At 53.4% G+C, this 27,660-nt stretch overlaps 1 protein-coding gene across 2 annotated transcripts in view; it reads right to left on the bottom strand.

The window, feature by feature from the left end:
- nfatc4 (nuclear factor of activated T cells 4) overlaps positions 1 to 19,702 on the bottom strand; it is a 34,959-nt gene extending 15,257 nt beyond the window's left edge. For both annotated transcript variants that reach the window (XM_059951598.1, XM_059951599.1), the window contains exons 1-4: positions 19,440 to 19,702; positions 14,229 to 15,243; positions 9,671 to 9,833; positions 5 to 204 (exon numbers count right to left, since the gene is read on the bottom strand). In XM_059951598.1, coding sequence (XP_059807581.1) covers positions 5 to 204; positions 9,671 to 9,833; positions 14,229 to 15,243; positions 19,440 to 19,539 — 1,478 coding nt within the window. In that variant the 5' untranslated portion in view covers positions 19,540 to 19,702. The remainder of the gene's footprint in view (positions 1 to 4; positions 205 to 9,670; positions 9,834 to 14,228; positions 15,244 to 19,439) is intronic.
- Positions 19,703 to 27,660: the final 7,958 nt, after the last annotated feature.

The following is a 27,660-nucleotide window of genomic DNA, read 5'->3' as shown; positions in this document are numbered from 1 at the left end:
TTACTTTGCAGTCATGTTGTTTTCGGGGAGGAGGGGCACCTCCAGGATCTTGGTTGTGTTGACCAGTGCTTCCTGGCTGGAGGTGGTGACCATCTTCCCACTGATCCGGTGGATCTGGTAGAAGGCGTGGGGCCTGAGATTCCGGTCATCCGCTGTACCAATGAACATCTGGAGAGTGAGGGGCTGCTCCATGTATCCCTGCAGCTGGATTAGGGCGGAGGAGGGAGAAGGAGAAACAAAGCAAAGGTTAAAATCGTGCTCCACACTGGGTGGCTGCTGCATCAATGGAAATTCAGTGAATCCTGGAGCTGGCTCTTCACTGACTCTCTGTGCTAAGGAGAAATTGTATGTCTGTGCCGGGGTCTCACTGTAACTCAGCACCAGGGCCTCCCTGAATCTCCCTGCCGAGGCTTCACTGATTCTCTGCACCTGGACCTCTCTAAAGCTCTTCGCTGGGGCCTCTCTGAACCTCTGCACCGGGGCCTCTCTGAACCTCTGCGCCGGGGCCTCTCTGAAACTCTGCACCGGGGCCTCCCTGAAACTCTGCGCTGGGGCCTCTCTGAAACTCTGCGCCGGGGCCTCTCTGAAACTCTTCACTGGGGCCTCTCTGAAACTCTGCGCCGGGGCCTCCCTGAAACTCTGCGCTGGGGCCTCTCTGAAACTCTGTGCTGGGGCCTCCCTGAAACTGCGCCGGGGCCTCTCTGAAACTCTGTGCTGGGGCCTCTCTGAAACTCTTCGCTGGGGCCTCTCTGAAACTCTGCGCTGGGGCCTCCCTGAAACTCTGCGCTGGGGCCTCCCTGAAACTCTGCGCTGGGGCCTCCCTGAAACTCTGCGCCGGGGCCTCCCTGAAACTCCGCGCCGGGGCCTCTCTGAAACTCTGCACCGGGGCCTCCCTGAAACTCTGCGCCGTGGCCTCTCTGAAACTCTGCGCCGTGGCCTCTCTGAAACTCTGCGCCGTGGCCTCTCTGAAACTCTGCGCCGTGGCCTCTCTGAAACTCTGCGCCGTGGCCTCTCTGAAACTCTGCGCTGGGGACTCCCTGAAACTCTGTGCCGATGCTTCACTGATTATCTGCACCTGGACCTCTCTAAAGCTCTTCGCTGGGGCCTCTCTGAACCTCTGCACCGGGGCCTCTCTGAACCTCTGCGCCGGGGCCTCTCTGAAACTCTGCACCGGGGCCTCCCTGAAACTCTGCGCCGTGGCCTCTCTGAAACTCTGCGCTGGGGCCTCTCTGAACCTCTGCGCCGGGGCCTCTCTGAAACTCTGCGCCGGGGCCTCCCTGAAACTCTGCGCCGTGGCCTCTCTGAAACTCTGCGCTGGGGCCTCCCTGAAACTCTGTGCCGGGGCCTCCCTGAAACTCTGCGCTGGGGCCTCTCTGAAACTCTGCGCTGGGGCCTCTCTGAAACTCTGCTCCAGGGCCTCCCTGAAACTCTGCGCCGGGGCCTCTCTGAACTCTGCGCCGGGGCCTCTCTGAAACTCTGCGCCGGGGCCTCTCTGAAACTCTGCGCCGGGGCCTCTCTGAAACTCTGCGCCGGGGCCTCCCTGAAACTCTGTGCCGGGGCCTCTCTGAAACTCTGCGCCGGGGCCTCTCTGAACCTCTGCGCCGGGGCCTCTCTGAAACTCTGCGCCGGGGCCTCTCTGAACCTCTGCGCCGGGGCCTCTCTGAAACTCTGTGCCGGGGCCTCTCTGAAACTCTGTGCCGGGGCCTCCCTGAAACTCTGTGCCGGGGCCTCCCTGAAACTCTGTGCTGGGGCCTCTCTGAAACTCTTTGCCGGGGCCTCCCTGAAACTCTGCGCGGGGGCCTCCCTGAAACTCTGCGCCGGGGCCTCTCTGAAACACTGCGCTGGGGCCTCCCTGAAACTCTGCACCGGGGCCTCCCTGAAACTCTGTGCTGGGGCCTCTCTGAAACTGCGCCGGGGCCTCTCTGAAACTCTGCGTCGGGGCCTCCCTGAAACTCTGCGCCAGGGCCTCTCTGAAACTCTGCATCGGGGCCTCTCTGAAACTCTGTGCCGGGGCCTGACTGATTCTCTGCACCTGGACCTCTCTAAAGCTCTACGCTGGGGCCTCTCTGAAACTCTTCGCCGGGGCCTCTCTGAAACTCTGCGCCACGGCCTCTCCGAAACTCTGCGCTGGGACCTCTCCGAAACTCTGCGCTGGGGCCTCTCTGAAACTCTTCGCTGGGGCCTCTCTGAAACTGCGCTGGGGCCTCTCTGAAACTCTGTGCTGGGGCCTCCCTGAAACTCTGTGCTGGGGCCTCCCTGAAACTCTGTGCTGGGGCCTCCCTGAAACTATGTGCTGGGGCCTCCCTGAAACTCTGTGCTGGGGCCTCCCTGAAACTCTGTGCTGGGGCCTCCCTGAAACTGTGCTGGGGCCTCCCTGAAACTCTGCGCCGGGGCCTCTCTGAAACTCTGCGTCGGGGCCTCTCTGAAACTCTTCACTGGGGCCTCCCTGAAACTCTGTGCTGGGGCCTCCCTGAAACTCTGCGCTGGGGCCTCTCTGAAACTCTGCGCTGGGGCCTCTCTGAAACTCTGCGCCGGGGCCTCTCTGAAACTCTGCGTCGGGGCCTCTCTGAAACTCTTCACTGGGGCCTCCCTGAAACTCTGTGCTGGGGCCTCCCTGAAACTCTGCGCTGGGGCCTCTCTGAAACTCTTCACTGGGGCCTCCCTGAAACTGTGCTGGGGCCTCCCTGAAACTCTGCGCCGGGGCCTCTCTGAAACTCTGCGCCGGGGCCTCTCTGAAACTCTGCGCTGGGGCCTCCCTGAAACTCTGTGCTGGGGCCTCCCTGAAACTCTGCGCTGGGGCCTCTCTGAAACTCTGCGCTGGGGCCTCTCTGAAACTCTTCACTGGGGCCTCTCTGAAACTCTTCACTGGGGCCTCCCTGAAACTCTGTGCTGGGGCCTCCCTGAAACTGCGCTGGGGCCTCTCTGAAACTGCGCTGGGGCCTCTCTGAAACTCTGCGTCGGGGCCTCCCTGAAACTCTGCGCTGGGGCCTCTCTGAAACTCTTCACTGGGGCCTCCCTGAAACTCTGTGCTGGGGCCTCCCTGAAACTCTGCGCTGGGGCCTCTCTGAAACTGCGCTGGGGCCTCCCTGAAACTCTGCGCTGGGGCCTCTCTGAAACTCTTCACTGGGGCCTCTCTGAAACTCTGCGCTGGGGCCTCTCTGAAACTCTTCACTGGGGCCTCCCTGAAACTGTGCTGGGGCCTCCCTGAAACTCTGCGCTGGGGCCTCCCTGAAACTCTGTGCTGGGCCTCCCTGAAACTCTGTGCTGGGGCCTCCCTGAAACTCTGTGCTGGGGCCTCCCTGAAACTCTGTGCTGGGGCCTCCCTGAAACTCTGTGCTGGGGCCTCCCTGAAACTGTGCTGGGGCCTCCCTGAAACTCTGTGCTGGGGCCTCTCTGAAACTGCGCTGGGGCCTCTCTGAAACTCTGTGCTGGGGCCTCCCTGAAACTCTGTGCTAGACCCTCTCTAAAGTTTTTCACTGGAGCCTCTCTGGAGCTCTGTGCTGGAGCCTCACTGTACTGGCTGGGGCCTCTCTAAAATTCATTGTAAGCACAATTGGATAGTCCCCACCAATAAAACATGCCCTGTTGCACTTCGGCCCATTGTGCCCACTTCTGCCTCTGCAGCTGCTTCCTGACCCGCTGAGCGTTTCCAGAACTTTCTGTTTCTGGTTCAGGCCCAGAGGCATCCTCCCTAGGCCTGAAGCAACCGGAGTCAGATGTAGCAGCCCCTTCCCAAGTGTGGGGAGACAGTAGTGCCAACAGTCGAGCCCTGACCCCTTCCACGATTACAGAGGAAGGAAAAAAAGCCCTATCTGAGGCACGGCCAAGTGGAGTTGGAGGGATGGAAAGGGGATTATGGAGGGTGACTTTCCCAGAATCCAGAGAGGCAGAGAAAGCACCCTACCTTAGTCATGGGCCCCGCAGAAACCACCCTCCCCCACCTATCCAGTATTCCGTAGAAAATGAGGCAAGGCTGTTATGGATGGTTAATGCTCCCAGAACGCATAATGAAAGTCAGGGACTTGGCTACGTCTCCTACACCAGGCCCTGACGGAGGAGCAGGAGAAGACAGACGAGAGTTAGGAGGCTGCGGACAGTCACTGTTTCCAGAATATACTGAGGCAGAGGAACAGCCCTACTACATTCCCTCCCCCACTAACACAAGGCCCTGGGGGAGGGGGCAAGTGAGGGTCACTGCACTGAGAAGGGGAAAGGGCCCAGCCGAGGCAGCGTGTGGGTGGTGAGGAGGTTGGTAAACTGTTTGTCCGTCTGCTGCCAACATCTGTTCAGAATGAAAAGTGGTTGCAGATGTTTGGAGTTGTGTTGTTTTCTGATTTGCATGCGGGAAAGGGGAGTGGGTAGAGAGAGGGACGGGGATGGTGAGAGTGTGGAAAGAGAGGAGAGGAGAGGGGTGGGGAGAGAGGGGTGAGGGGCAATAGAGAGGAGAGGGAGAGGGCAGACAGAAGGGGGAGAAAAAGAAGTGATTTGAAGAGTGAGGAATACATGATCGAGAGAGGTAATTGAAAGACGGGATAAATAGAGAGAGAAGGAAGGAGAATGAGAGGAGGGGGAGGGAGAGAAATAGATGGGGAGAGAGAGGGGGAGGAAGACAAGTGGGGGGGGGGAAGAGGTGATTGAGAGGGATGGTGGATATACAGAGAAGGAGGCAAGTGAGAGGGAAGGACAGAATGATATTCCGGGTGAGAGAGTGAACGAGAGAGATGAAGAGATTGAATCAGAGAGATAATCCAATAGTCAGTGAGAGCGGCAAGTTGAGAGAGGGAAGCGGGGCGGTTGCGTGAGAGAGGCAGAGAGATGATTGAGGCCAGCTTTCACCCGAAGAGGAGAGGGAGAGGTAGTAAACTGGGAGCAGTTCCAATGTCAGCACACCCGTGCCCCTCTGATTGTGGAGAGAGACAGAAAATGTGGAGGGAGGGAGGGAGGGAGAGAGAGAGAGAGGAGAGGGAGGGGGAGATTTGGGAGGGGGTGTAAAGGAGCAGGGAGAGAGAGGGAGGAATATAATCTTCTCTCTCACTTCTCTCTCCCACTCTCCTCTTTCCCTCTGCCTCCCACCCATCCCTTTGTCTCCCACTCCCCTTTCTCCCTCATTCTCACTGCCCCAACTATCTACTCCCTGCAGCTCGGCTCACCCCTCCATCTATTTCACTCACTTCTGCCCTCTCTCCCACTCTCCTCTCTCCCTCTGCCTCCCTACTTCCCTTTCTCTCCCTCTCCCCCTTTACTCTTCATCACCCTTACTCACCATACCTCCCTCGACCCCTTCTCTCACTCTCTCTCTCTCTCTCTCTCAGCCCCTTCTGCTCTGTCTCTCCCACCCCCCCTCTCTCACTCTCCATGTCCCTGCTTCTCTCAGACGGGGGGGGAGACAGGAAGGAGGGGGTTAAGTCCTTCTGACTGAAACAGCCCAGCCATGTCCCTGGAAAGTGGAGACTAAAATTAAAAACTGTTGTTAAGTTCGACGAGCAGTTCTAGGGCCTACTGCCAGTCTACGTCACACACGCACCCAGGTCTTCGCTGAACGCTTAACCAGTTAAACACTAGCCTGGAAGTGTGCATAGGATTCAATAACCCCGAATCATGGGGACACCCTTGTCCCTGATACAGTGTGGGCGGGATGGTGTGGAGAGAGCCTCACCCTGTGTCTGACCCTGTCCCTGATACAGTGTGGGCGGGATGGTGTGGAGAGAGCCTCACCCTGTGTCTGACCCTGTCCCTGGGAGTGTGTGACGGGACGGTGTGGAGGGAGCCGCACCCTGTGTCTGACCCTGTCCCTGGGAGTGTGTGACGGGACGGTGTGGAGGGAGCCTCACCCTGTGTCTGACCCTGTCCCTGGGAGTGTGTGACGGGATGGTGCGGAGGGAGCGTCAGCCTGTGTCTGACCCTGTCCCTGGGAGTGTGTGACGGGATGGTGTGGAGGGAGCCTCACCCTGTGTCTGACCCTGTCCCTGGGAGTGTGTGACGGGACGGTGTGGAGGGAGCCTCACCCTGTGTCTGACCCTGTCACTGGGAGTGTGTGACGGGACGGCGTGGAGGGAGCCTCACCCTGTGTCTGACCCTGTCCCCGGGAGTGTGTGACGGGACGGTGTGGAGGGAGCCTCAGCCTGTGTCTGACCCTGTCCCTGGGAGTGTGTGACGGGACGGTGTGGAGGGAGCCTCACCCTGTGTCTGACCCTCTCCCTGGGAGTGTGTGACGGGACGGTGTGGAGGGAGCCTCACCCTGTGTCTGACCCTGTCCCTGGGAGTGTGTGACGGGACGGTGTGGAGGGAGCCTCACCCTGTGTCTGACCCTCTCCCTGGGAGTGTGTGACGGGACAGTGTGGAGGGAGCCTCACCCTGTGTCTGACCCTGTCCCTGGGAGTGTGTGACGGGACGGTGTGGAGGGAGCCTCACCCTGTGTCTGACCCTGTCCCTGGGAGTGTGTGACGGGACGGTGTGGAGGGAGCCTCACCCTGTGTCTGACCCTGTCCCTGGGAGTGTGTGACGGGACGGTGTGGAGGGAGCCTCACCCTGTGTCTGACCCTGTCCCTGGGAGTGTGTGACGGGACGGTGTGGAGGGAGCTTCACCCTGTGTCTGACCCTGTCCCTGGGAGTGTGTGACGGGACGGTGTGGAGGGAGCCTCACCCTGTGTCTGACCCTGTCCCTGGGAGTGTGTGACGGGACGGTGGTGAGGGAGCCTCACCCTGTGTCTGACCCTGTCCCTGGGAGTGTGTGACGGGACGGTGTGGAGGGAGCCTCACCCTGTGTCTGACCCTGTCCCTGGGAGTGTGTGATGGGACGGTGGGGAGGGAGCTTCACTCTGAAAATCATTACAGAACTCTTACTGGAAGAATCTTTTGGCTACCCGGAGAAGTATTTCAAATATTTCTACAGGAAACCACACCAAATTCTTGCATTGTAAAAAAAAAAATTAAATTTGACATCATCTGTCCATGATTACATCTGGAAATTGGTCCCAATCCTCTGAAGTTTTCAAAGCCATCTGTTGCTGTTCAGAGGTCAGGCTCAGAATCTCATTGACGTCAGCACACCAGGGAACGAGGGGTGGGCTAATCTTTGCCCTTACATTATAGGCATCATCAACAGAAGGCAGACCCCAGCAAGTTTCTTTCTCCATCTCTCTCCTTCTTGCCCCACCCCTCACCTCCTACTGCTGCTGCCCTCCTTCCAACCCCTCTCTCTGCCTTCTTCTCTGTCACGCTCTCTCCTTCCCATATTCGTGGACAATACAGAGATATATGTGGAGGAGCATCTAACTTTGAGGAAACAGAGTCTGCAGTAGGACTTGGGCAGATTTGGAGAGTGGGCAAAGAAGTGGCAAATGGAAGTGCATGGAATAAGATTGGTGGTTTGTGGTTGGCAGGAATTTGATGGGCTGAACAGTCTGTTTCCACACTGTACGCCTCTATTTCTAAATGGGGAGCTCCGACATCGACGGTGCAAGGGGCCTTGGGAAGTCTGTGCAGGATTCCTAAAGTTAATTTGCAGGTTCAGTCGGTGATACGGAAGGCAAATACAATGTTAACATTCGTTTTGAGACGACTGAGATATAAACTTAAATATAAATATGTATTTCTGAGTCTTTGTAAGGCCATTGGTTAGACCACATTTAGAGTGATAGGAGTTGCTTTTTGGGCACCTTATCAAAGAAAGCATGCACTGTCATTGGAGACAGGGTCCGGAGAATGTTTACGAGAATGGTCCTGGCAATGAAATGGTTAATGTATCAGGAACGTTGGATGGCTCTGGGCTTGTACGAGCTTGGGTTTATGAATAAGAGTGGAGAATCTCATTGACATTTCAATAACAGGTGAGGTTGCGGCCAGAGGGTGAAGCATCAGAATAGAAAGATACCCCTTTGAAACAAGAGACGAGGAAGAGTTTTTTCAGCCGGAGGGTGGTGAATCTGTGGAATTCATTGCCAAAGACTGTGGTGGAGGCTAAATCATCGAGTATATTTAAAGCAGAGGTTGATGTTCTTAGTTAGTAAGAGTATGGAAGGTTATGGGGAGCATGCATGAAAATGGGATCGAGAGGGAAAACAAATCAACGGTGCACTGTTGGTGGTTTAAATAGCGTAATTCCACTTCTACGTCTTCTGGTCTTATAGTCCTTTACCATCAACCTGTGACACTCTGCCCATCTCCCAGATTCCCCCCCACTCCATCTCAACAAAACAAGGTGTTGGGGGGCGGGGGCGTGGTGGTGAAGGAGACTGAATACCTTCACACTAAAGGGCAGGATTTCCAGGTGACCACCCACTTCCTGCCTGGAATATCCATGAACATAGACTTCTCTAAGGTACGGTAAATTCTTTCACTGTCCCCCCCCCCCCCCACCACTTTTTACCTCTCCCTTCCATTCCCCATTCTGGTTGCCCTCTCCTACCACCCTCGTTACCTGCCCATCACCTCCCCTCTGGCTCCCCTCCTCCTTCCTTTTATACTACAGCCCATGGTCCTGTCCTGGGATATTCCTCGTTCTTCAGCCCTCTAACCCTCCCATCTAATTCCAGCTTCTTGCATCACCCCCCACCCATCCACCCAGAAGCGAGAAGCTGGGACGTGACAGGCTGAAATGATAAAGGGCCAGAGAAGAAGGAATCTGCTTGATCTATGTCACCCATCATCTTAAACACCTTTGAGAAGTCACCTCTCATCCTTCTTTGCTCCCTAGCCCACTCAATCTATCCTCATAAGATGTGCCTTCTAATCCAGATGACATCCTGGTGAATCTCCTCTCAAAAGTTTCCATATCCTTCCTGTAATGAGAAGACCAGACCTGAACACTATGTTCCCAAGTGTGGTCTAGCCAGTTGTCACATTACCTCCTGGTTCTTGAACTCAATCCCCCAACTAACAAAGGCCAGCACACCGTATACCTTCCTAATAACTCCATTAATATGCATGGCCACTTCGAGGGATCTATTAACGTTGACCCCAAGATCCCTCTGTTTCTCCACACTTGTGCAGAAGGACAGACCAAAGGTGGGGGGGCTGATGGATAACCAACACTGGAAAGTCCAGTGTTCATTCCATTAGGATACAGCCCGTCCAGGCAGAACATGGGGTGCTGTTGCTCACTTATGCTGGGCTTCACTCTGACAGTGGACAGACAGGTCAGTGTGGGCATGGGGAGGGGAGTCACAGTGATTATAGCTTCCTAACCATAATGATAATGATAATGGAGAGGGGGACAAAGAGAAAGAAAGGGAGAGGTGAGGGAGGACAGAAAGGGAGGGGAGAGAAAGACAGGAGAGAGAGAAAGGGGAGAGAGAGATGAGGAGAAAGGGAGGAGAGGAACATGGGGTGAAAGAGAGGGGAGAGAGAAAGAGAAACAATTGAATGGTAGGGCGGATTTGATGGGATGAATTGGCTTAAGTCTGCTCCTATGCTTTATGGACTGACAGCTGAAATTCTCAAGCCCGACCACAAATGAAAATGCCAAGATCACATAAGCAGCCTCCGGCGGGCTGACATGAACAAGGTTCACAGCAGAGGCAGCGTCGGAGCGCAGGACTCGGGATGAAAGTTGTACTATCAGAGATTTAAACTCTGCTGGGGGCCGGGGCTGGTTTGGTTGGGGTTCGGCTGGGGGCTGTTTCAAGGGTGTGACGCTTTAAGGCTGGGTCCCGCAGGCACAGATGCTCACCTTGATGACGGGGTGACCCCCGGCCAGGGCCTTGACAGCTCCGCGGCTGCCTTCCGTCTCGTAGTGTGCCCGGTGGTGAGGCTTGGGCTGCACCAGCAGCTTCAGCTCCAGCTGGTTGAAGTGGCTCGGCAGGGGCCAGTCCAGAGGAGGGAGAGCACAGGCCCTGTGGGAACCAGGCAGAGAGAGTGAGAGAGAGTGTGTGTGTGAAAGAGAGACAGACACTGAAAATGAGAGAGAGACTGCAAATCAGAGTGAATGTGTGTGTGTGAAAGAGAGAGAGACTGAAAATGAGAGTGAATATGTGAGTGTGTAAAAGAAAGACTGCAAATGAGAGAGTGAATGTGTGTGTGTGGGTGTGAGAAAGAGAGAGAGACTGCAAATGAGAGAGTGAATGTGTGTGTGGGTGCGAGAAAGAGAGAGAGAGACACTGCAAATGAGAGAGTGAATGTGTGTGTGTGGGTGTGAGAAAGAGAGAGACTGCAAATGAGAGAGTGAATGTGTGTGTGTGGGTGTGAGAAAGAGAGAGACTGCAAATGAGAGAGTGAATGTGTGTGTGTGGGTATGAGAAAGAGAGAGACTGCAAATGAGAGTGAATGTGTGAGTGTGGGTGTGAGAAAGAGAGAGACTGCAAATGAGAGAGTGAATGTGTGTGTGTGGGTGTGAGAAAGAGAGAGACTGCAAATGAGAGAGTGAATGTGTGTGTGTGGGTGTGAGAAAGAGAGAGACTGCAAATGAGAGAGTGAATGTGTGTGTGTGGGTGTGAGAAAGAGAGAGACTGCAAATGAGAGTGAATGTGTGAGTGTGGGTGTGAGAAAGAGAGAGACTGCAAATGAGAGAGTGAATGTGTGTGTGTGTGGGTGTGAGAAAGAGAGAGACTGCAAATGAGAGTGAATGTGTGTGTGGGTGTGAGAAAGAGAGAGAGACTGCAAATGAGAGAGTGAATGTGTGTGTGGGTGTGAGAAAGAGAGAGAGAGACACTGCAAATGAGAGAGTGAGTGTGTGTGTGTGAAAGAGAGAGAGAGACACTGAAAATGAGAGAGTGAGAGAGTGTGTGTGTGAAAGAGAGAGAGACTGAAAATGAGTGAATATGTGAGTGTGTAAAAGAGAGACTGCAAATGAGAGCGTGAATGTGTGTGTGGTTGTGAGAAAGAGAGAGACTGCAAATGAGAGAGTGAATGTGTGTGTGTGGGTGTGAGAAAGAGAGAGACCGCAAATGAGAGAGTGAATGTGTGTGTGTGGGTGTGAGAAAGAGAGAGACTGCAAATGAGAGAGTGAATGTGTGTGTGTGTGGGTGTGAGAAAGAGAGAGACTGCAAATGAGAGAGTGAATGTGTGTGTGTGGGTGTGAGAAAGAGAGAGACCGCAAATGAGAGAGTGAATGTGTGTGTGTGGGTGTGAGAAAGAGAGAGACTGCAAATGAGAGAGTGAATGTGTGTGTGTGGGTGTGAGAAAGAGAGAGACTGCAAATGAGAGTGAATGTGTGAGTGTGGGTGTGAGAAAGAGAGAGAGAGACACTGCAAATGAGAGAGTGAATGTGTGTGTGTGTGGGTGTGAGAAAGAGAGAGACTGCAAATGAGAGAGTGAATGTGTGTGTGTGGGTGTGAGAAAGAGAGAGACTGCAAATGAGAGAGTGAATGTGTGTGTGTGTGGGTGTGAGAAAGAGAGAGACTGCAAATGAGAGAGTGAATGTGTGTGTGTGGGTGTGAGAAAGAGAGAGACTGCAAATGAGAGTGAATGTGTGTGTGGGTGTGAGAAAGAGAGAGAGACTGCAAATGAGAGAGTGAATGTGTGTGTGGGTGTGAGAAAGAGAGAGAGAGACACTGCAAATGAGAGAGTGAGTGTGTGTGTGTGAAAGAGAGAGAGAGACACTGAAAATGAGAGAGTGAGAGAGTGTGTGTGTGAAAGAGAGAGAGACTGAAAATGAGTGAATATGTGAGTGTGTAAAAGAGAGACTGCAAATGAGAGCGTGAATGTGTGTGTGGTTGTGAGAAAGAGAGAGAGACTGCAAATGAGAGAGAATGCACATGTGTGGGTGTGTGAGAGAGAGAGACTGCAAATGAGAGAGAATGCACGTGTGTGATGGAAAGAGAGTGTGAGGGAGAATGTTAACGAATGTGTGTGTGTGGAGACAGAGAGTGAGAGAGAGACAATGTGCAAGAGAGTGAAACAGAGTGAATCTGAGAGAGTGAATGAGGGTAAGGGAAAGAATGTGAGAGATAGAGACTAAAAGTGATGTGTGTGAGAGTGTAAATCTGAGAGAAAGAGAAACAAAGTGAATGGGGGTGAGAGACAGTAAATGTGAGAAAGGGAGAAAGTGAATGTGTGTGAGAAAGAGATCTGCAGACTGACCAGAGACCCCCAGGCCCTCACCCTCAGGGGGATATCTGTACACTGACCGGTGTCCCTCAGTCCCTCTCCCTCAGGGGGATATCTGTACACTGACCGGTGTCTCTCAGTCCCCCTCCCTCAGGGGGATATCTGTACACTGACCGGTGTCCCTCAGTCCCTCACCCTCAGGGGGATATCTGTACACTGACCAGTGTCCCTCAGTCCCTCTCCCTCAGGGGGATATCTGTACACTGACCCGTGTCCCTCAGTCCCTCTCCCTCAGGGGGATATCTGTACACTGACCGGTGTCCCTCAGTCCCTCTCCCTCAGGGGGATATCTGTACACTGACCAGTGTCCCTCAGTCCCTCTCCCTCAGGGGGATATCTGTACACTGACCAGTGTCCCTCAGTCCCTCTCCCTCAGGGGGATATCTGTACACCAACCGGTGTCCCTCAGTCCCTCTCCCTCAGGGGGATATCTGTACACTGACCGGTGTCCCCCAGTCCCTCTCCCTCAGGGTGATATCTGTACACTGACCGGAGTCTCTCAGCCCCTCTCCCTCAGGGGGATATCTGTACACTGACCGGAGTCTCTCAGCCCCTCTCCCTCAGGGGGATATCTGTACACTGACCGGTGTCTCTCAGCCCCTCTCCCTCAGGGGGATATCTGTTCACTGACCGGTGTCCCTCAGTCCCTCTCCCTCAGGGGGATATCTGTACACAGACTGTTATCTTCCTTGAATGAAGGAAAAGGAATTCCCGAAATTCACTTTCTGTCAAGGGAAGGAAATTCTCTCCATTCCCGTTCGGGATAATTGAAGAATTATCAACCAGGAAGTCCCTTCAATGGTGAGGAGGCTTTTGGAGAGGAGCCTCAGGGTTAGGATTTAACCGCATTTGGAAAAGCAGGGGCCAATTTGGAACAGTTTGTGTGATCTTACGAGTGGGAGAGCATGACTTATAAACTTGTGGAAGAGACTCTGACTCTCCAGCCCACGCTACTCGTAATCTTATAACTGATCACCAGCTCTCTCCTCAGCCGCCGATGCTCCAGCGAAAATAACCCAGGCTTGTCCTGCCTCCTTAATGCTCTCCAATCCAGGCAGCATCTGGATGGGCCTCCTCAGAACCCTCCCCACCAACTGGGAATGGCAGAATGGGATGGGGTGCCGTGCCCTTAGAGAGGTTGAGCTTCCCCAGGTGTCAGTGAAGGTTCAGTCACTGCGGTGGGGTTGGGGGGAGCCTCCGAGATGGTGGCGAGGCGCCGGGGAGCCAGGAAGTGTCGGGTTCCCACTCTCATAGTCGCCGTGTTTGTGTGGCCTGCTCCTGCTCGGTTTCCAGTCAGTGGTCGACCTGCCCCAGGATAGGCAGGACAATCTAACCTCCGACGTAGCCCGTAGCCCTCCTGCACGTGGAATAAGCTTCTCACTACTACACAGATGCCCTGTGCAGGAAAGCACAGAGTCTTCCTCAGAAGGCTGGCGTCATTCAATGTTTGTAGTGAGATGCTGAAGATGTTCTATCGGTCAGTTGTGGAGAGTGCCCTCTTCTTTGTGGTGGCGTGCTGGGGAGGCAGCATTAAGAAGAGGGACGCCTCACGTCTTAATAAGCTGGTAAGGAAGGCGGGCTCTGTCGTGGGCACAGAACTGGAGAGTATGACATCGGTGGCAGAGCGGAGGGCGCTGAGTAGGCTGCAGTCAATCATGGAAAACCCTGAACATCCTCTGCACAGCACCATCCAGAGACAGAGAAGCAGCTTCAGCGGCAGGTTGCTGTCAATGCAATGCTCCTCAGACAGGATGAAGAGATCATTACTCCCCAACGCCATTCGGCTCTACAATGCAACCACCAGGGGCAAGACATGTTAAAGTGCCGGGGTTAGGACTGAGCCTAAGTTACCACTCAATGCACTTTAGTAAACTATTTAAGAACTTTTTAAAAGCTATTTATTAATGCTTTTTGGGAGGGTGATTTTAGATGCATATCATATTTATGCTGAGTTAAGTACTGTATGTAATTAGTTTTGCTACAATAAGTGTATGGGACACTGGAAAAATGTTGAATTTCCCCTTGGGGATGAATAAAGTATCTATCTATCTATCTATCTATCTACATGATGATCAGCCATCATCAAGTTGCCCCGGTTCAGTAACCCCCTCACCTGCCCCCGCATTGGACAGCTGGACAAAGTTAAGGCCCCGTAAGGCCGTAGCTCTCTGGGATCTACTCACCGGAAGACGGGGCTGCGTCCCAGCGTCCGTGCCTCGCTGCCCCAGCCAAACGGCGACGGAACGGCCAGGTAGTCCATGGGCCAGGCCTCCTCGCAGGACGGCCGTCGCCCGTCGGCCCCGGGCCGCTGGCTGGTGCGGCGGGCTTTGCTGGGCAAGTGGGTGTGGCCAGAGGGTTCAGTCGGCGGAGAGGAGGGGCTGCTGCCCCGGGGCGAGGAGGAGCTGGAGGAATGGAGGGCCTCGTTGCTGGAGCCTCCTCCCCAGCGCGGGTGTGGGGGCGAGGCGCTGGGCGCCTCCTCGCTCCTGGCGAGGCGCCTCTTGCCGGCCGGGGAGCCGAGGGGGGGCCCGGGGGAGGGGCAGGGTGAGGAGGAGGAGGAAGAGGAGGGGGAGGGAGAGGGGCGGCAGCGGTGGGCGAGCGGGAGAGGTGATGGCGGCGTGGTGGGGGAGGCCAGTGAGGCCCGCCAGGCGGCCTCGCTCAGCTCAGCCTCCGCCTCCTCGGAGAGGCGGGAGGCTGAGCCCCAGGAGGGTGGGGAGGGTGAGGCGGAGGGGGAGGGCGAAGGGGACGGGGAGGGCGAGCCAGAAGGGGACGGCGAGGCCGCCTCAGGGAGCCAGCCCCGTGAGGCGGATCCCAGGGCCCAGTCCCGGCAGGTGAAGGGATCCGGTGGGGGGCGGAGCAGGTCTAGGGCCGCAGACGGAGGTGGAGGGCCCCAGCCCGTGGCCCATGTCCCTGGAGGCGAACACCCGCCCTCTTCCTCCGGCTCTCCTTCCCCCACCGCCAGGATGGGGGTGATCCGGATGGTGGGGCAGGCCACAAGCCGACGGTTGCCGAGGGAAACCAGCCTGGCCGGCTGGCCTGGATAGGCCTCGGTTTCGGTTTCAAGCCGAGGCCCCCGACGGGGAGGTGGGGAGTGCACACCAGCCCGAGGTGGAGCGGGGGACCGGGGGAGGGTGAGGGGGAGGGAGCAAGTGGGAAATGGGGGCTCAGCTCCATCTTTGCTTGTCTCTGGGAGTTCCAGATCTGTGGTAGGGAGAGGTAGAGAGAGAGAGGAGGATGGGGGTCAGTACAACTATGGCATTCCCCCCTCCTCACACCCCCTCACCTCCACCACTACCCTCAACAGGACTGCCCACTCAATCTCGGAGACACACAGATGGTTGGATGGCTGGAGGTGATGGACCAGTTCCCAGGGAAGAGGAGGAGGGGTGGGGGAAAGTGTCAAATTGTTTCCTCAAGAAACGAACAAGTGTGGGTAAGGGCTCCCCCCTGGGGGGAGAGTTGTGGGTAAGCAGGAGGAACAGGGAAAGGTGGGATGAGTATATAGAGTGTTGTGTGTGGTGAGGGGTGGGGGAGAAAGGGGGAAGATTGATCCTGTTTAGATGGGGTGGGGAGCGTCCAGGTTTTTAGAAGTTTGGAGGGGTGAGGGGTTTAGAGACACTGCTGGTGGATGCAGGGAAAAGAGGGAGGGGAAAAGAGGGAAAATGAGGATGAGAGGGGTGGAAGACGGGGTTGTGGAGAGAAAGAGGATGAAGGGAGGAGTGGAGAAATGAGAGGGGAAGAGAGAACAAGCAAGGGGGAGTGTTAGAAAGAGAGGTAAAGAGAAGGGGGAACAAACAGAGGGTGTGGATGTGGGGGAGTAGGGAGAAAGGGGAGAGTGTGATGGAGGGGGAAGAGGAGGGGTGGAGGGATGGACAGGTCAATGGGAGAGAGCAACCACTTTGCCCCGTCTCTGGAAAGAGTTGGGATGGTTGAGGAGATAGTGACTCTCATCCCATACTTGAGGCCCTGCCCATTGGTGGAGGGGAGGGTGGAAGGCATAATGAGGGGGAGCTTGCAGTAGCAGCACCCCTCCGAGATTCACCTCCCTCTTTGAGATGGGGTGGGGAGAGGAATTTCTCCCTATCTCTGTCCCGAGTGGCTGACCCTTTATTCTGAGACAGTGAGCTCCACACACCCCCACCACCACCGCCACCCCCAAACAGGGGGGAAACCCTGCCCCCCCATCCACCCACCCTTTCGTGACCAGGAGAATTTTCAGTGGGATTCCGTGCTCTCCTGAACTCCGGAGAATACAGGTCACAGTGAGGAGCCGAACACGGACTCCTTGTCATTGGAAGGAGGCAGGTGCCTGGTTCCCTGGCAGGGCGGTGCAAAGGACATTTGCCAAGCCGGCCTTCATCAGCCGGTGCCCCGAGCAGAGGGCACGGGGCGAGGCTGCATCTGGAATACTGGGTACTGCTTGGGTCGCCCTGCTGCAGGAAAGATGCCATTAAGCTGGATTCGGATTTAAGAGAGCAGGACTGCAGGGATTGAGTTCAGGCAAGAGTTGAGAAGGTTGGGGCTGTGGACTGCAGGAGACCGAGGGGTGGCCTTGCGGAAGTGTATAAAACTACGAGGGGCATAGATCGGGCAAATGGACACAGGGTTGTCGAATCAAGAACTGGAGGGCGCAGTTTTAAGGGGGTGCGGTGATTAGCGAAGAAGGGTCATCGGGCGGGATCTCGATCACCTGAGGAAGTGACCCAGGGAATGATGGCTGGAATTTAACTCGGGCAAGTGCAGAGTGCTGCGCTTTGGTCAGGCAGGCAGGGCCCCCGAACCCGGTGACACAGAGGGACACGGTGGTGAGGACGTTGGCCTCCGTCGGTCAGGGCACTGGATACGGGAGTTTCAGGCGTCACGTTCCAGCTTCGCAGGACGGTGGCGCGACCCACAGCTGGAGTACTGACGGCCGTCCGCTGCAGGAAGGAGGTCATTAAAAGATTCACTAGGATGTTGCCGGAACTGGGTTACCAGGAGAGACTGGCTGGGACTGTGTTCCCTGGAGTGGAGGAGACTGAGGGTGGGGGGGGGGGGGGTGAATAAAATCATGACTAAAGACAAAGAAAATGACACTGCCTATTTTGCCCAGGGCGGGGGGGGGAGGGCGGGAAGCGTGAACCAGATGTTTAAGGTGAGAGTGGGACGAATCTGAAAGGGACCCGAGCGGCAGGTTTTCACTCAGAGGGAGGGAGGACGAGCTGCCAGAGGAGGTGGTCGAGTTGGGGACGCTTGCAACGTTTAAAAAAAAGACACTTGGACATAGAAAGGAAAGGGCCAGCAGGGCGAGTCTGGACTGGTGGGGCCGAAGGGCCTGTTCCTGTGCTGTGATTCTGTTCGATGTGGGGAGTACTTCACTTCGACACACAGCTCCCCCCCCCCCCGCTGATCCCGACGGGGGAGGCGGGAGAAGGGATAGCACAAGTGTAGAGTGGATCAGAGGCAGCCGAGACCCGCAAGATGGGTGGTCCAGGAGGGCAGAAGGGGCTGGAACCCGCCCCCAAACACACACACACACTTCCAATGACATGCAGGAGAGGGGGGACCCTGAATCAAAGCGGGAGCAGAGTGCCTGGGCCCCGGGTATAAATAGCTGGTGGCAGAGGAACAGACCGTGTGGAAGCACAGAATCCCCAAAGTGAAACCATCTGTGCTGCGGAGCCCTGGGGGCAAACAGTCGCTGCGATGCAGCGCTTAACCCTCTCCCTCCCACCCAGCCAGAGTCGGACCGTGGCAGCCGGTCCCTGTCGGAGAGGGTTAACCTTCTCCCACCCAATTCTCTCCAGACACCGTCGCATGCTGGTGGCCTGTCCCTGTCAGAGACAGTTAACCCTCTCTTACCCGCCTCTCCCCAGCTACAGCCAGACACCGGGAGTCTGTCCCTGTCTCTCTCTCTCTCTCTCTCTCTCTCTCCCATCCACCTCTCCCCAACTATAGTTGCCGAGAGTTTGTGCGAGGGTTTAACCCTCTCCTATCCCTTCCCTGGGCTATCTCGCCCTGTTAGGGGGAGAGGTTTAAAGGTGCTGGGGGTGAAGGGGGGACTTCAGGGATAAATTGGAAGTAAGAGGGACGGGGGAGGCGGATGAAGGGGGTACGTCAGGCAGGGAGGAGACAGAAAGGGGAGAGGTTCCCAGTGAGTGCGTGGAGGGAGCAAAGTGTGGGTGGGGAGTGGTGAGTAGGACCACAACATCGGGCAGTGTGATGCAGGAGTGTCCATACCTACTGCAGGGTGACCGGGAGGGAGCTGCCACTCACACGTATGTGCTGATGTTTATGTGTCTACATGGGTGTGTTTGTGCGTGATTGCACATGGGTGTGAGTTCACGCATGTTTGTATCAGGATGCCAGTGTATGGACACGTGTGTATGTGTGAATGCACATGTGAGTGTGATTATGTGCAAGTATGTGTGCGAGAGCATACATGTTTGTGTTACTCCTTGTGTCTAGTTTGAATCTGTGAGTGAGTGTGTGTGTGTGTGTGTGTGTGTGTCTGCATTTGAGTCTCTGGGTATCTGTGTGTGTGTGTGTGTGTGTGTGTGTGTGTGTGTGTGTGTGTGTGCATTTGAGTCTCTGGGTATCTGTGTGTGTGTGTGTGTGTGTGTGTGTGTGTCTGCATTTGAGTCTCTGGGTATCTGTGTGTGTGTGTGTGTGTGTGTGTGTGTGTGTGTGTGTGTGTGTGTGTGTGTGTGTGCATTTGAGTCTCTGGGTATCTGTGTGTGTGTGTGTGTGTGTGTGTGTGTGTGTGTGTGTGTGTGTGTGTGTGTGTGTGTGTGTGTGTGTGTCTGCATTTGAGTCTCTGGGTATCTGTGTGTGTGTGTGTGTGTGTGTGTGTGTGTGTGCATTTGAGTCTCTGGGTATCTGTGTGTGTCTGTGCATTTGAGTCTCTGGGTATCTGTGTGTGTGTGTGTGTGTGGGTGTTTGAGTCTGTGTATGTGGGTTTGTATCTGATTCAGAGTGTGCGTGTGTGTGTTTGAGTCTGTGTATGTGGGTTTGTATCTGATTCAGAGTGTGCGTGTATGTGTTTGAGTCTGTGTATGTGGGTTTGTATCTGATTCAGAGTGCACGTGTGTGTGTGTTTGTATATGTGGGTTTGTATCTGATTCAGAGTGTGCCTGTGTGTTTGTGTGTTTGTGTATGTGGGTTTGTATCTGATTCAGAGTGTGCGTGTGTGTGTTTGTGTATGTGGGTTTGTATCTGATTCAGAGTGTGTGTGTGTGTGTTTGTGTATGTGGGTTTGTATCTGATTCAGAGTGTGTGTGTGTGTGTGTGTTTGTGTATGTGGGTTTGTATCTGATTCAGAGTGTGTGTGTGTGTGTGCGTGTGTTTGTGTATGTGGGTTTGTATCTGATTCGGAGAGAGAGAGTGTGTGTGTACGTACCCCACCCCATCCCACAAACCTGAACTGCCCATCAGTACGGGTTGTCCCGTCTCCAGCTCCTCCCCAAACGTCAGACCGAAGTCCAGCTCCTCTCCCTCCTGGTAACTGGACGCCCTCATCCCCTTGTCAGTGAGATACAGATCCTGCTGATCGGTGGGTGCCACAAACCCCTGGCCGGGGCGCTGAGGCAGGAGACCCTCGGCGGTGGACCCAGCGGCTCCACCTCTTTCCCAGAAAACTTCTACAAAAGTTCGGACAAAACTTTCTACTTATGGATCTGCGTGTCTGGGACCTCCCGCCTCCCACCCCCTGTTTCCCATTGGTCCAGTAACTTTGACAGAGCCTCGAGAGCGAGCGCAAGGCACACTAGTTCCATATTCGGAGGACGGGGTTGGGGTTGATATGACTCTTTAAAGAGACAGAGTTTGACCAAGTGAGGATACACTCAGTGACAGGGTGCTGTAGGAGAGGGGGTTCTGAGGGACTTGAGAGAGCTGTGGTGATGTCAGTGAGGATACAATCAGTGACACAGGGCGCTGAGGGAGAGGGGTCACTGAGGGACGGTGTGAGGGAGCTGGGCTGTTGTCAGTGGGGATACAGTCAGTGACACAGGGTGCTGGGGGAGAGGGGTCACTGAGGGACGGTGTGAGGGAGCTGGGTTATCGTCAGTGGGGATACAGTCAGTGACACAGGGTGCTGGGGGAGAGGGGTCACTGAGGGACGGTGTGAGGGTGCTGGGTTATCGTCAGTGGGGATACAGTCAGTGACACAGGGTGCTGGGGGAGAGGGGTCACTGAGGGACGGTGTGAGGGAGCTGGGTTATCGTAAGTGGGGATACAGTCAGTGACACAGGGTGCTGGGGGAGAGGGGTCACTGAGGGACGGTGTGAGGGGGCTGGGTTATTGTCAGTGGGGATACAGTCAGTGACACAGGGTGCTGAGGGAGAGGGGTCACTGAGGGACGGTGTGAGGGAGCTGGGTTATCGTCAGTGGGGATACAGTCAGTGACACAGGGTGCTGGGGGAGAGGGGTCACTGAGGGACGGTGTGAGGGTGCTGGGTTATCGTCAGTGGGGATACAGTCAGTGACACAGGGTGCTGGGGGAGAGGGGTCACTGAGGGACGGTGTGAGGGAGCTGGGTTATCGTCAGTGGGGATACAGTCAGTGACACAGGGTGCTGTGGGAGAGGGGTCACCGAGAGATGGTGTGAGGGAGCCGGGTTATCAGTGATATAGGATGCTGGAATCAGCTTTGAGAATCTCTGCAGTACAGCCTCCAATCTCGGTACCTCCTCACTTAGTAAGGGGAACAAAATGTGCTCAGGATTCGAGGGTTAGTATCTACCACAAGCTGTAGTGGGAGGAGTGGGTCAGTGGTGGGGAACTGTTGTTCAGAGGTACCTGCTGACCCTCCCTCACACCCTGAGCTGTGAAGTGGCACATGCACACACCCGTCTGAATGCAGACCCTCCCCACTCTCCATCTCACAGACACACTCTCATCATGACTCTTCACCCTTTAGACAATAGACAATAGGTGCAGAAGTCGACCATTCGGCCCCTCCAGTCTGCACCGCTCTTCCACGTGCTGCCTGTCTTTATTACAATAGTGCCAGTGTCTCTACTCTGTTGTACACAAAGATACAGCTTTACGTCAACCTGTTCATCTTTGGGCCACGCCACTCAGGAAATGCCTCTCCGCGCCTTGGGCCACAACCTTGCCGTTTCTTTAGCTTTTATCTGTTTTACGAATCCGAGTTGCTCACTCGACGCTCCACCCAGCACGGATGGAAAGCGTGCAAGCAGCCGGCCCGATTCGAAGCTAGGACCCTCGTTATGAAGTACCACTACACCATCAGCACGGGACCTTGTGCTAATATTACTCTGTGACTGTTTGTGCTGGATCGTAACTAAACATGCCGTGTGTGACTAGAATGACTCCACGCATCCCTCATACAAACTCTTCTCCCTCCTGCCGGCTTGGAAAAGCATTTGGGCTCTCACGACCAGACTACGTAACAGTTTCTCCCCCCAAGCCATCAGACTCCTCAATACCCAGAGTCTGGACTGACACAACTTACTGCCCTCTACTGTGCCTATTGTCTTGTTTACTACTTATTGTAATGCCTGCACTGTTTTGTGCACTTGATGCAGTCCTGGGTAGGTCTGTAGTTTAGTGTAGTTTTTTCTGTGTTGTTTTTATGTAGTTCAGTGTAGGTTTTGTATTGTTTCATGTAACCCCATGGTCCTGAAAAATGTTGTCTCATTTTTACTGTGTACTGTACCAGCAGTTATGGTCAAAATTACAATAAAATGTGACTTGACTTGGTTTTGCACCTTGGCCCCAGAGCAATGGCATTTTGTTTAGCTGTATGCATGTGGCTGAGTGGTTATAAGCTTGGGGAGCTGGTGTTTGAGGGGGAGGTTTTGCTTTGATCAGGGTGTACACGTACTGTACAGGAAGGTTGTCGAGGTTGCGGCTGAGAGAGTGCAGAGGAGACTCGCCAGGATGTGGCCTTGGAACAGAGAGCTGTGCTTATTAAGAGAGATTATTCTCTCTGAAATGCAGGAGGCTGAGGGATGATCTGACCAAGGACTGTAAAATTAGGGCGTAGACAGCATAGTCAGAGTTTTCCTTCACCGGTGCCGGGGAGTCTAATGTTTGCTAATGTCGACAGCAGCAGGAAGATCAAATTGCAAGAGCAGAGCAAAACACAGCCTGTGAAAGTGTGATGTGATTCACTTGGGAAGGTCAAATTTGAAGGGTTAATGGCAGGGTCCTTAGAATGTGGAGGAACAGAGGGACCTTGGGGTCCACGTCCACAGATCCCTCGAGGATGCCATGCAAGTTCATACAGTTGTTATGAAGCCATACAGTGTATTGGCCTTTACTAGTTAGAGAATTGAGTTCAAGAGCACAAGCATTATAAAACTCTGATTAGAAAACTCATGGAATTTTGTGTTCAGTTCTGGTTGCCTCATTACAGGAAGGATGTGGAAGGATTAGAGAGGATGGAGACGAGATTTACCAGGACACTGCCTGCATTAGAGAGCACGTCTTATAAGGAAAGATTGAGCAAACTTGGGCTTTTCTCTTTGGAATGGAGGAGGATAAGAGGGGACTTGATAGAAATCGATATGAGTTGACAAAAGCATAGAAAGAGTATACAGCCAGCAACTTTTTCCCAGGGTGGAAATGGCTAATTCCTGCTTTTAAAGTGAGCGGAAGAATGTACAGAGGGGGTGTCAGAGATTTTTTTTTGCAGAGAGTTGTGGGTGCATGGAATGCAAATATTTTAGGGCCACTTTAAGAGAGTCTTAGATAGGAACACGGATGATAGAAAATTGGAGGGTTACACAGAGGGAAGCATTAGATTGATTTTGGTGTGGATTTAAATGTCAGCACAATGTCACGGGCCTTAGGGCCTGTACTGTGCTGTTCTCTGTCAACAGTGTTGATGTACAGAGGGATCTTGGGATACAAGGCTGTAGCCCTCTGAAACATGGTCAATACGGTGGCAGAGAAGGAAACAGCTTGTCAGCCTTCATTGGACAAGGAACTGAGTTCAAGAGTCAGAAAGTTATGTTGCCGCTTTATAAAACTCTGGATAGTCCGCGTCTTGTTGCCCCATTACAGGAAAGCTGTGGGGGCTTTGGAGAGAGTGCAGAAGGGGTTCACCAGGATTAGAGAGTATCACCTATAAGGAGATGTTGATTAAAACTCTGGCTGAAGTGAGACCTGGTGGATGTTTATAAACTTAAGAGAGGCATTGATAGGGTGGTCAGTCATAATCTACTTCCTGGGGTGGAAGGCAAAGTGGAAGTCAATTCATTATCAAAGTATGTCACCATGTGTGAGATAGAGATTCAGTTCTTGCAGTCATTTATAGGCAAATAAGAAGAGAAGATTAGGTGTCATTGACCTAATTCACATAAGATCATGGGCTGAAGGGCCTGTTGCTGTTCTCTGTTCTATCCTGGCGAACCTCCTCTTCACCCTCTCTGAAACCCCCACATTCTTCTTCCAATGGGGCGACGAGAACCAGACACAATACTCCGAACGAGCTCTAAATTTTGCAGCTGTATAATAGTTGATAAAGCATTGTACAGGCCGCAGGTGAGACCACACTGGGAGTGTTGTGCGCCGATCTGGTCATCCAGCTGTAGGTAGGATGTTGCTAGGCAGTTAAGGGTGCAGGAAAGATTCACGAGGATGCTACCAGGGCTGGAGGACGTAAGTTATAAGGACAGATGAAGACTGTTTGCCCAGAAGTGAAGCAGACTGAAGAGTGACCTGATAGAGATTTATAAAAATCATGAGGGGGGGGGGGTCACCATCATTTTCCCAAGCGAGGGGAGACTAGAGCCACAGGTTTAAGGTGAGAGGATAAAGATTTAAAGGGGGCCCGAGGGGGTGAGTTTTTCACACAAAGGGTGGTAGTGTGTGGAATAAGCTGCCAGAGGAAGTGGTAAGTGTGGGGACAATTACTATACTTAAAAGGCACTTGGACAAGTACATGGATAGGAAAGGTTTAGAGGGACTGTGGCCAAACACAGATAGTCACTTTGGAAGGCCTGGATGATTTGGACTGAGTGGTCTGTTCCATACTGTACACTTCTCTGACTTTGTCAGGAAGGCAATGGGAGTCGAGGGGAGGGTTGGAGGAAGATGAGCAGAGCAGAGGGGATGGGCGGAGAGAGAGTCGGAGGCACATGACAGAATAGGCTGAAGCCCTATTTTCCCCTGAAGGTGAAATCTTGCCTGAAAAATCTGTTGGAATTCTTTGAGGAAATAACGGGCAGGATTGAGAAAGCAGAGTCAGTGAATGTTGAACTTTCAGAAGGTCTTTGACGAGGCGTTGCACATGAGGCTGCTAAACAAGATAAGAACCCATGGTATTACAGGGAAGATACTAGCATGGGCAGAACGTTGGCTGATTGGCAGGAGGCAAAGGAATAAAGGGGGCCTTTTCTAGTTAGCTGTGGGTGACTATTGGTGTACTGTAGGGGTTGGTGTTAGGACCACTTCTTTTCATGTCAAATGTCAGAATCAGGTTTATTATCATTGGTATGTGTCATGAAATTTGTTAACTCAGCAGCAGCAGATCAATACAATATATAATATAGAAGACAAAGAAAAAAAGTCAATTACAGTATACGCAAATTGAATATATTAAAAAGCATGCAAAAACTGAAATAATACATATTTAAAAAGTGACGTAATGTTCATGGGTTCAACGTCCATTTAGGAATCGGATGGCAGAGGGGAAGAAGCTGTTCCTGAATCGCTGAGTGTGTGCCTTCAGGCTTCTGTACCTCCTTCCGGATCATAACAGTGAAAAAAGGCCATGCCCTGGGTGCTGAGGGTCCTTAATAATGGACGCTGCCTTTCTGAGACACCGCTCCTTGACGATGTCCTGCGTACTTTGTAGGCTAGTACTCAAGATGGAGCCGACTAAATTTAATGATATGGATGATGTAATTGTAGCCAAGTTCAGACCATAAGACCGAGGAGCAGAATTAGGACATTCAGCTCATGAAGTCTGCTCTGCCATTCCATCATGGCTGATCCTGGATCTCTAAGTTTATGGATGATACAAAGATAGGTGAAGAGGTGGGTCGTGTTGCAGAAGTAGGAAGTCTGAAGATGAGGAGAAAGGGCAAAGAAGATGCAGATGAAATACAATGTAGGGAAGTGTACCAACGCTCTTTAGTAGAAAGGCTAAATCATAGACATTTTCTAAACAAGGAGCAAATGAAGAAATCGGAGATGAAGGGGATTTAGGAGTCCTCATGCAGGATTCCCTGAAGGTTTACAGAATCTTTGGCAAGGAAGGCAAATGCAATGTTAGCATTCATTTCAAAAGGACTAAAGCGTAAAAGCAGGGAGGATTTGTAAGTCATTGTAAACTGAAAGAAGTAATGGGGCCCTTATCTAAAGAAAGGAGGAGCTGGCATTGGAGAGGGTCCAGAGAAGGTTCAGGAGAGTGGAGCTGAGAATGAAAGGGTTATGTATGAGGAGCATTTAATGGCTTTGGGCCTGTTCTTTGAAATTCAGAAAAATGAGGGGAGATCTCATTGAAACTCATCGGATATCGAAAGGCCTGGATGGAGTGGATGTGTGGAGGATGTTTCCAGTAGTGGAGGATTCCAAGACCAGAGGGGACAGCCTCAGAATACAGGGGCATCTCTTTAGACTAGAGATGAGGAGGGATTTAGTTAGCCAAAGGGTAGTGAATTAGTGGGATTCATTGCCACAGAGAGTGTGGTGGCTATGGTGTTGGGTAGATTTAAAGGGGAGGTTGATAGATTTTTGATTAGTAAAGGCATCAAGGCTTACGGAGAGAAGGCAGGAGAATGGGGTTGGGAGGGATAATAAACCGGCCATGATGGAATAGCAGAGCAGACTTGACAGGCCAAATGCCCTAATTTTCCTCCTATGCCTTATGGTCCTATGGGAGGGGAGGGGACAGGCAAGGAAGTTTTGTGATGATGCTAGCAGAGCGCCAGGAACAGCAGATGGTTCGAGCCCTGTGGGTCCGTGCCGGGCTGGAGCGCACTGCTGTGTCAGCCATCTGGCCCACGGCTGGGGCTGTGGGAGACGGGAAGGGGCAGACCTGGTGGGGGCAGCTTCTGGCACAGGTGCAGAGGGATCAGGCAGGAAGCCAGAGTGTGTGTGTGTGTCCACATATGAGAAAGTGAATGTATGTGTGTCTGTACACAGATGTGTGTGCGTATGTATATGTATTGAGTATATGTCAGTGCGTGATTATGCTGTGTGTGTGTGTGTGTCAGTGTGAGTATCAATATGTGCCTTCATGTGTATCTGGGTGTATGAGTGTGTTTGTGTGTGTCAGTGTGTGCCCATGCATTGTGTGTGAGAAAGCGAGTATTTGACAGCCTGCCTCTCAGACAGGTGGTCTGAGGATTACAGCCCTCGCTGCCGCCTCAGACTTCCAAACATTATTCCCTCACGCTCAACAAATTGGTATTTACAGATCAACCCTACCTCAGAAACGTAACGGTAGAGTGTGGTCAGATTCTGTGCCTGACCCTGACCTTGGAATTGTGTGGAGGGAGTCTCACCCCGTGTGGGGCTTTGCCTATGAGAGGTCGGAGCAGAATTGGGCCATGTGGCCTGTCGAGGCAGCCCCACTATTCCATCGTGGCTAATAGCTCAACCCCATTCTCCAGTCTTCTTCCCATAACCTTTGACAGCCTTACTATTCGAGAACCTATGAATTACGGCTTAAAACATACCCAATGCCTCGGCCTCTGCAGCTGTGGCAATGAATTCCATAGATACACCATGCACTGTCTTCAGAAATTCCTCCTTATCTCTGTTCTAAAGATAAGTCCTTATATTCTGAGGCTGTGCCCTCTGGTCCTAGGCTCTCCCATTATTGGAAACATCCCCTCCACATGCACTCTATCCAGGGAGCCACTGCCTGTATTTGACCCTGTCCCTGGGAGCGTGTAACAGACAGTGTGGAGGGAGCCTCACCCTGTCCCTGGAAGTGTGTGATGGGATGGTGTGGAGGAAGCCTCACCCTGTGTCTGACCCTGTCCCCCGGAGTGTGTGACGGGACGGTGTGGAGGGAGCCTCACCCTGTGTCTGACCCTGTCCCCCGGAGTGTGTGACGGGACGGTGTGGAGGGAGCCTCACCCTGTGTCTGACCCTGTCCCTGGGAGTGTGTGACGGGACAGTGTGGAGGGAGCCTCACCCTGTGTCTGACCCTGTCCCTGGGAGTGTGTGACGGGACTGTGTGGAGGGAGCTTCACCCTGTGTCTGAACCTGTCCCTGGGAGTGTGTGATGGGACGGTGTGGAGGGAGCCTCACCCTGTGTCTGACCCTGTCCCAAGAGTGTAACAGGGTGGTGTGGAGTGAGCCTCGATCCACTCTGGTTTGTCCTTGGTATACTGTCACTTTCATTAATTCTAACCAGATTACCGCCGTAGAGGACTGCAGGACTCTGTTCCGTCATTTTGAGAATTACTGCACAAACAAAACATGTAATTGAGAAGAACGAGCTGAGAACTGTGACAGGGGACCTTTGATTAAATTGTGGTCTGACATCGACTGCAGGGCAATCATGAATCTTCAATCAGCCTGTCCATTCCCATCAAGGCTGTCAATATTTTCAACGTGACCTTGAACTCAAGACATAACTGAATAAAGATTGTATTTTTAACTTGCATAAAGCCTATTCAAGATGACATCAAAGCAGGACCTCCTATCAAAG

Source organism: Hypanus sabinus, chromosome 26, assembly GCF_030144855.1.
Source record: "Hypanus sabinus isolate sHypSab1 chromosome 26, sHypSab1.hap1, whole genome shotgun sequence".
NCBI classification, from domain to species: Eukaryota; Metazoa; Chordata; class Chondrichthyes; order Myliobatiformes; family Dasyatidae; genus Hypanus; species Hypanus sabinus.
Note: the sequence above shows the minus strand (reverse complement) of the source record. Positions and strands in the feature narration are given on the sequence as shown.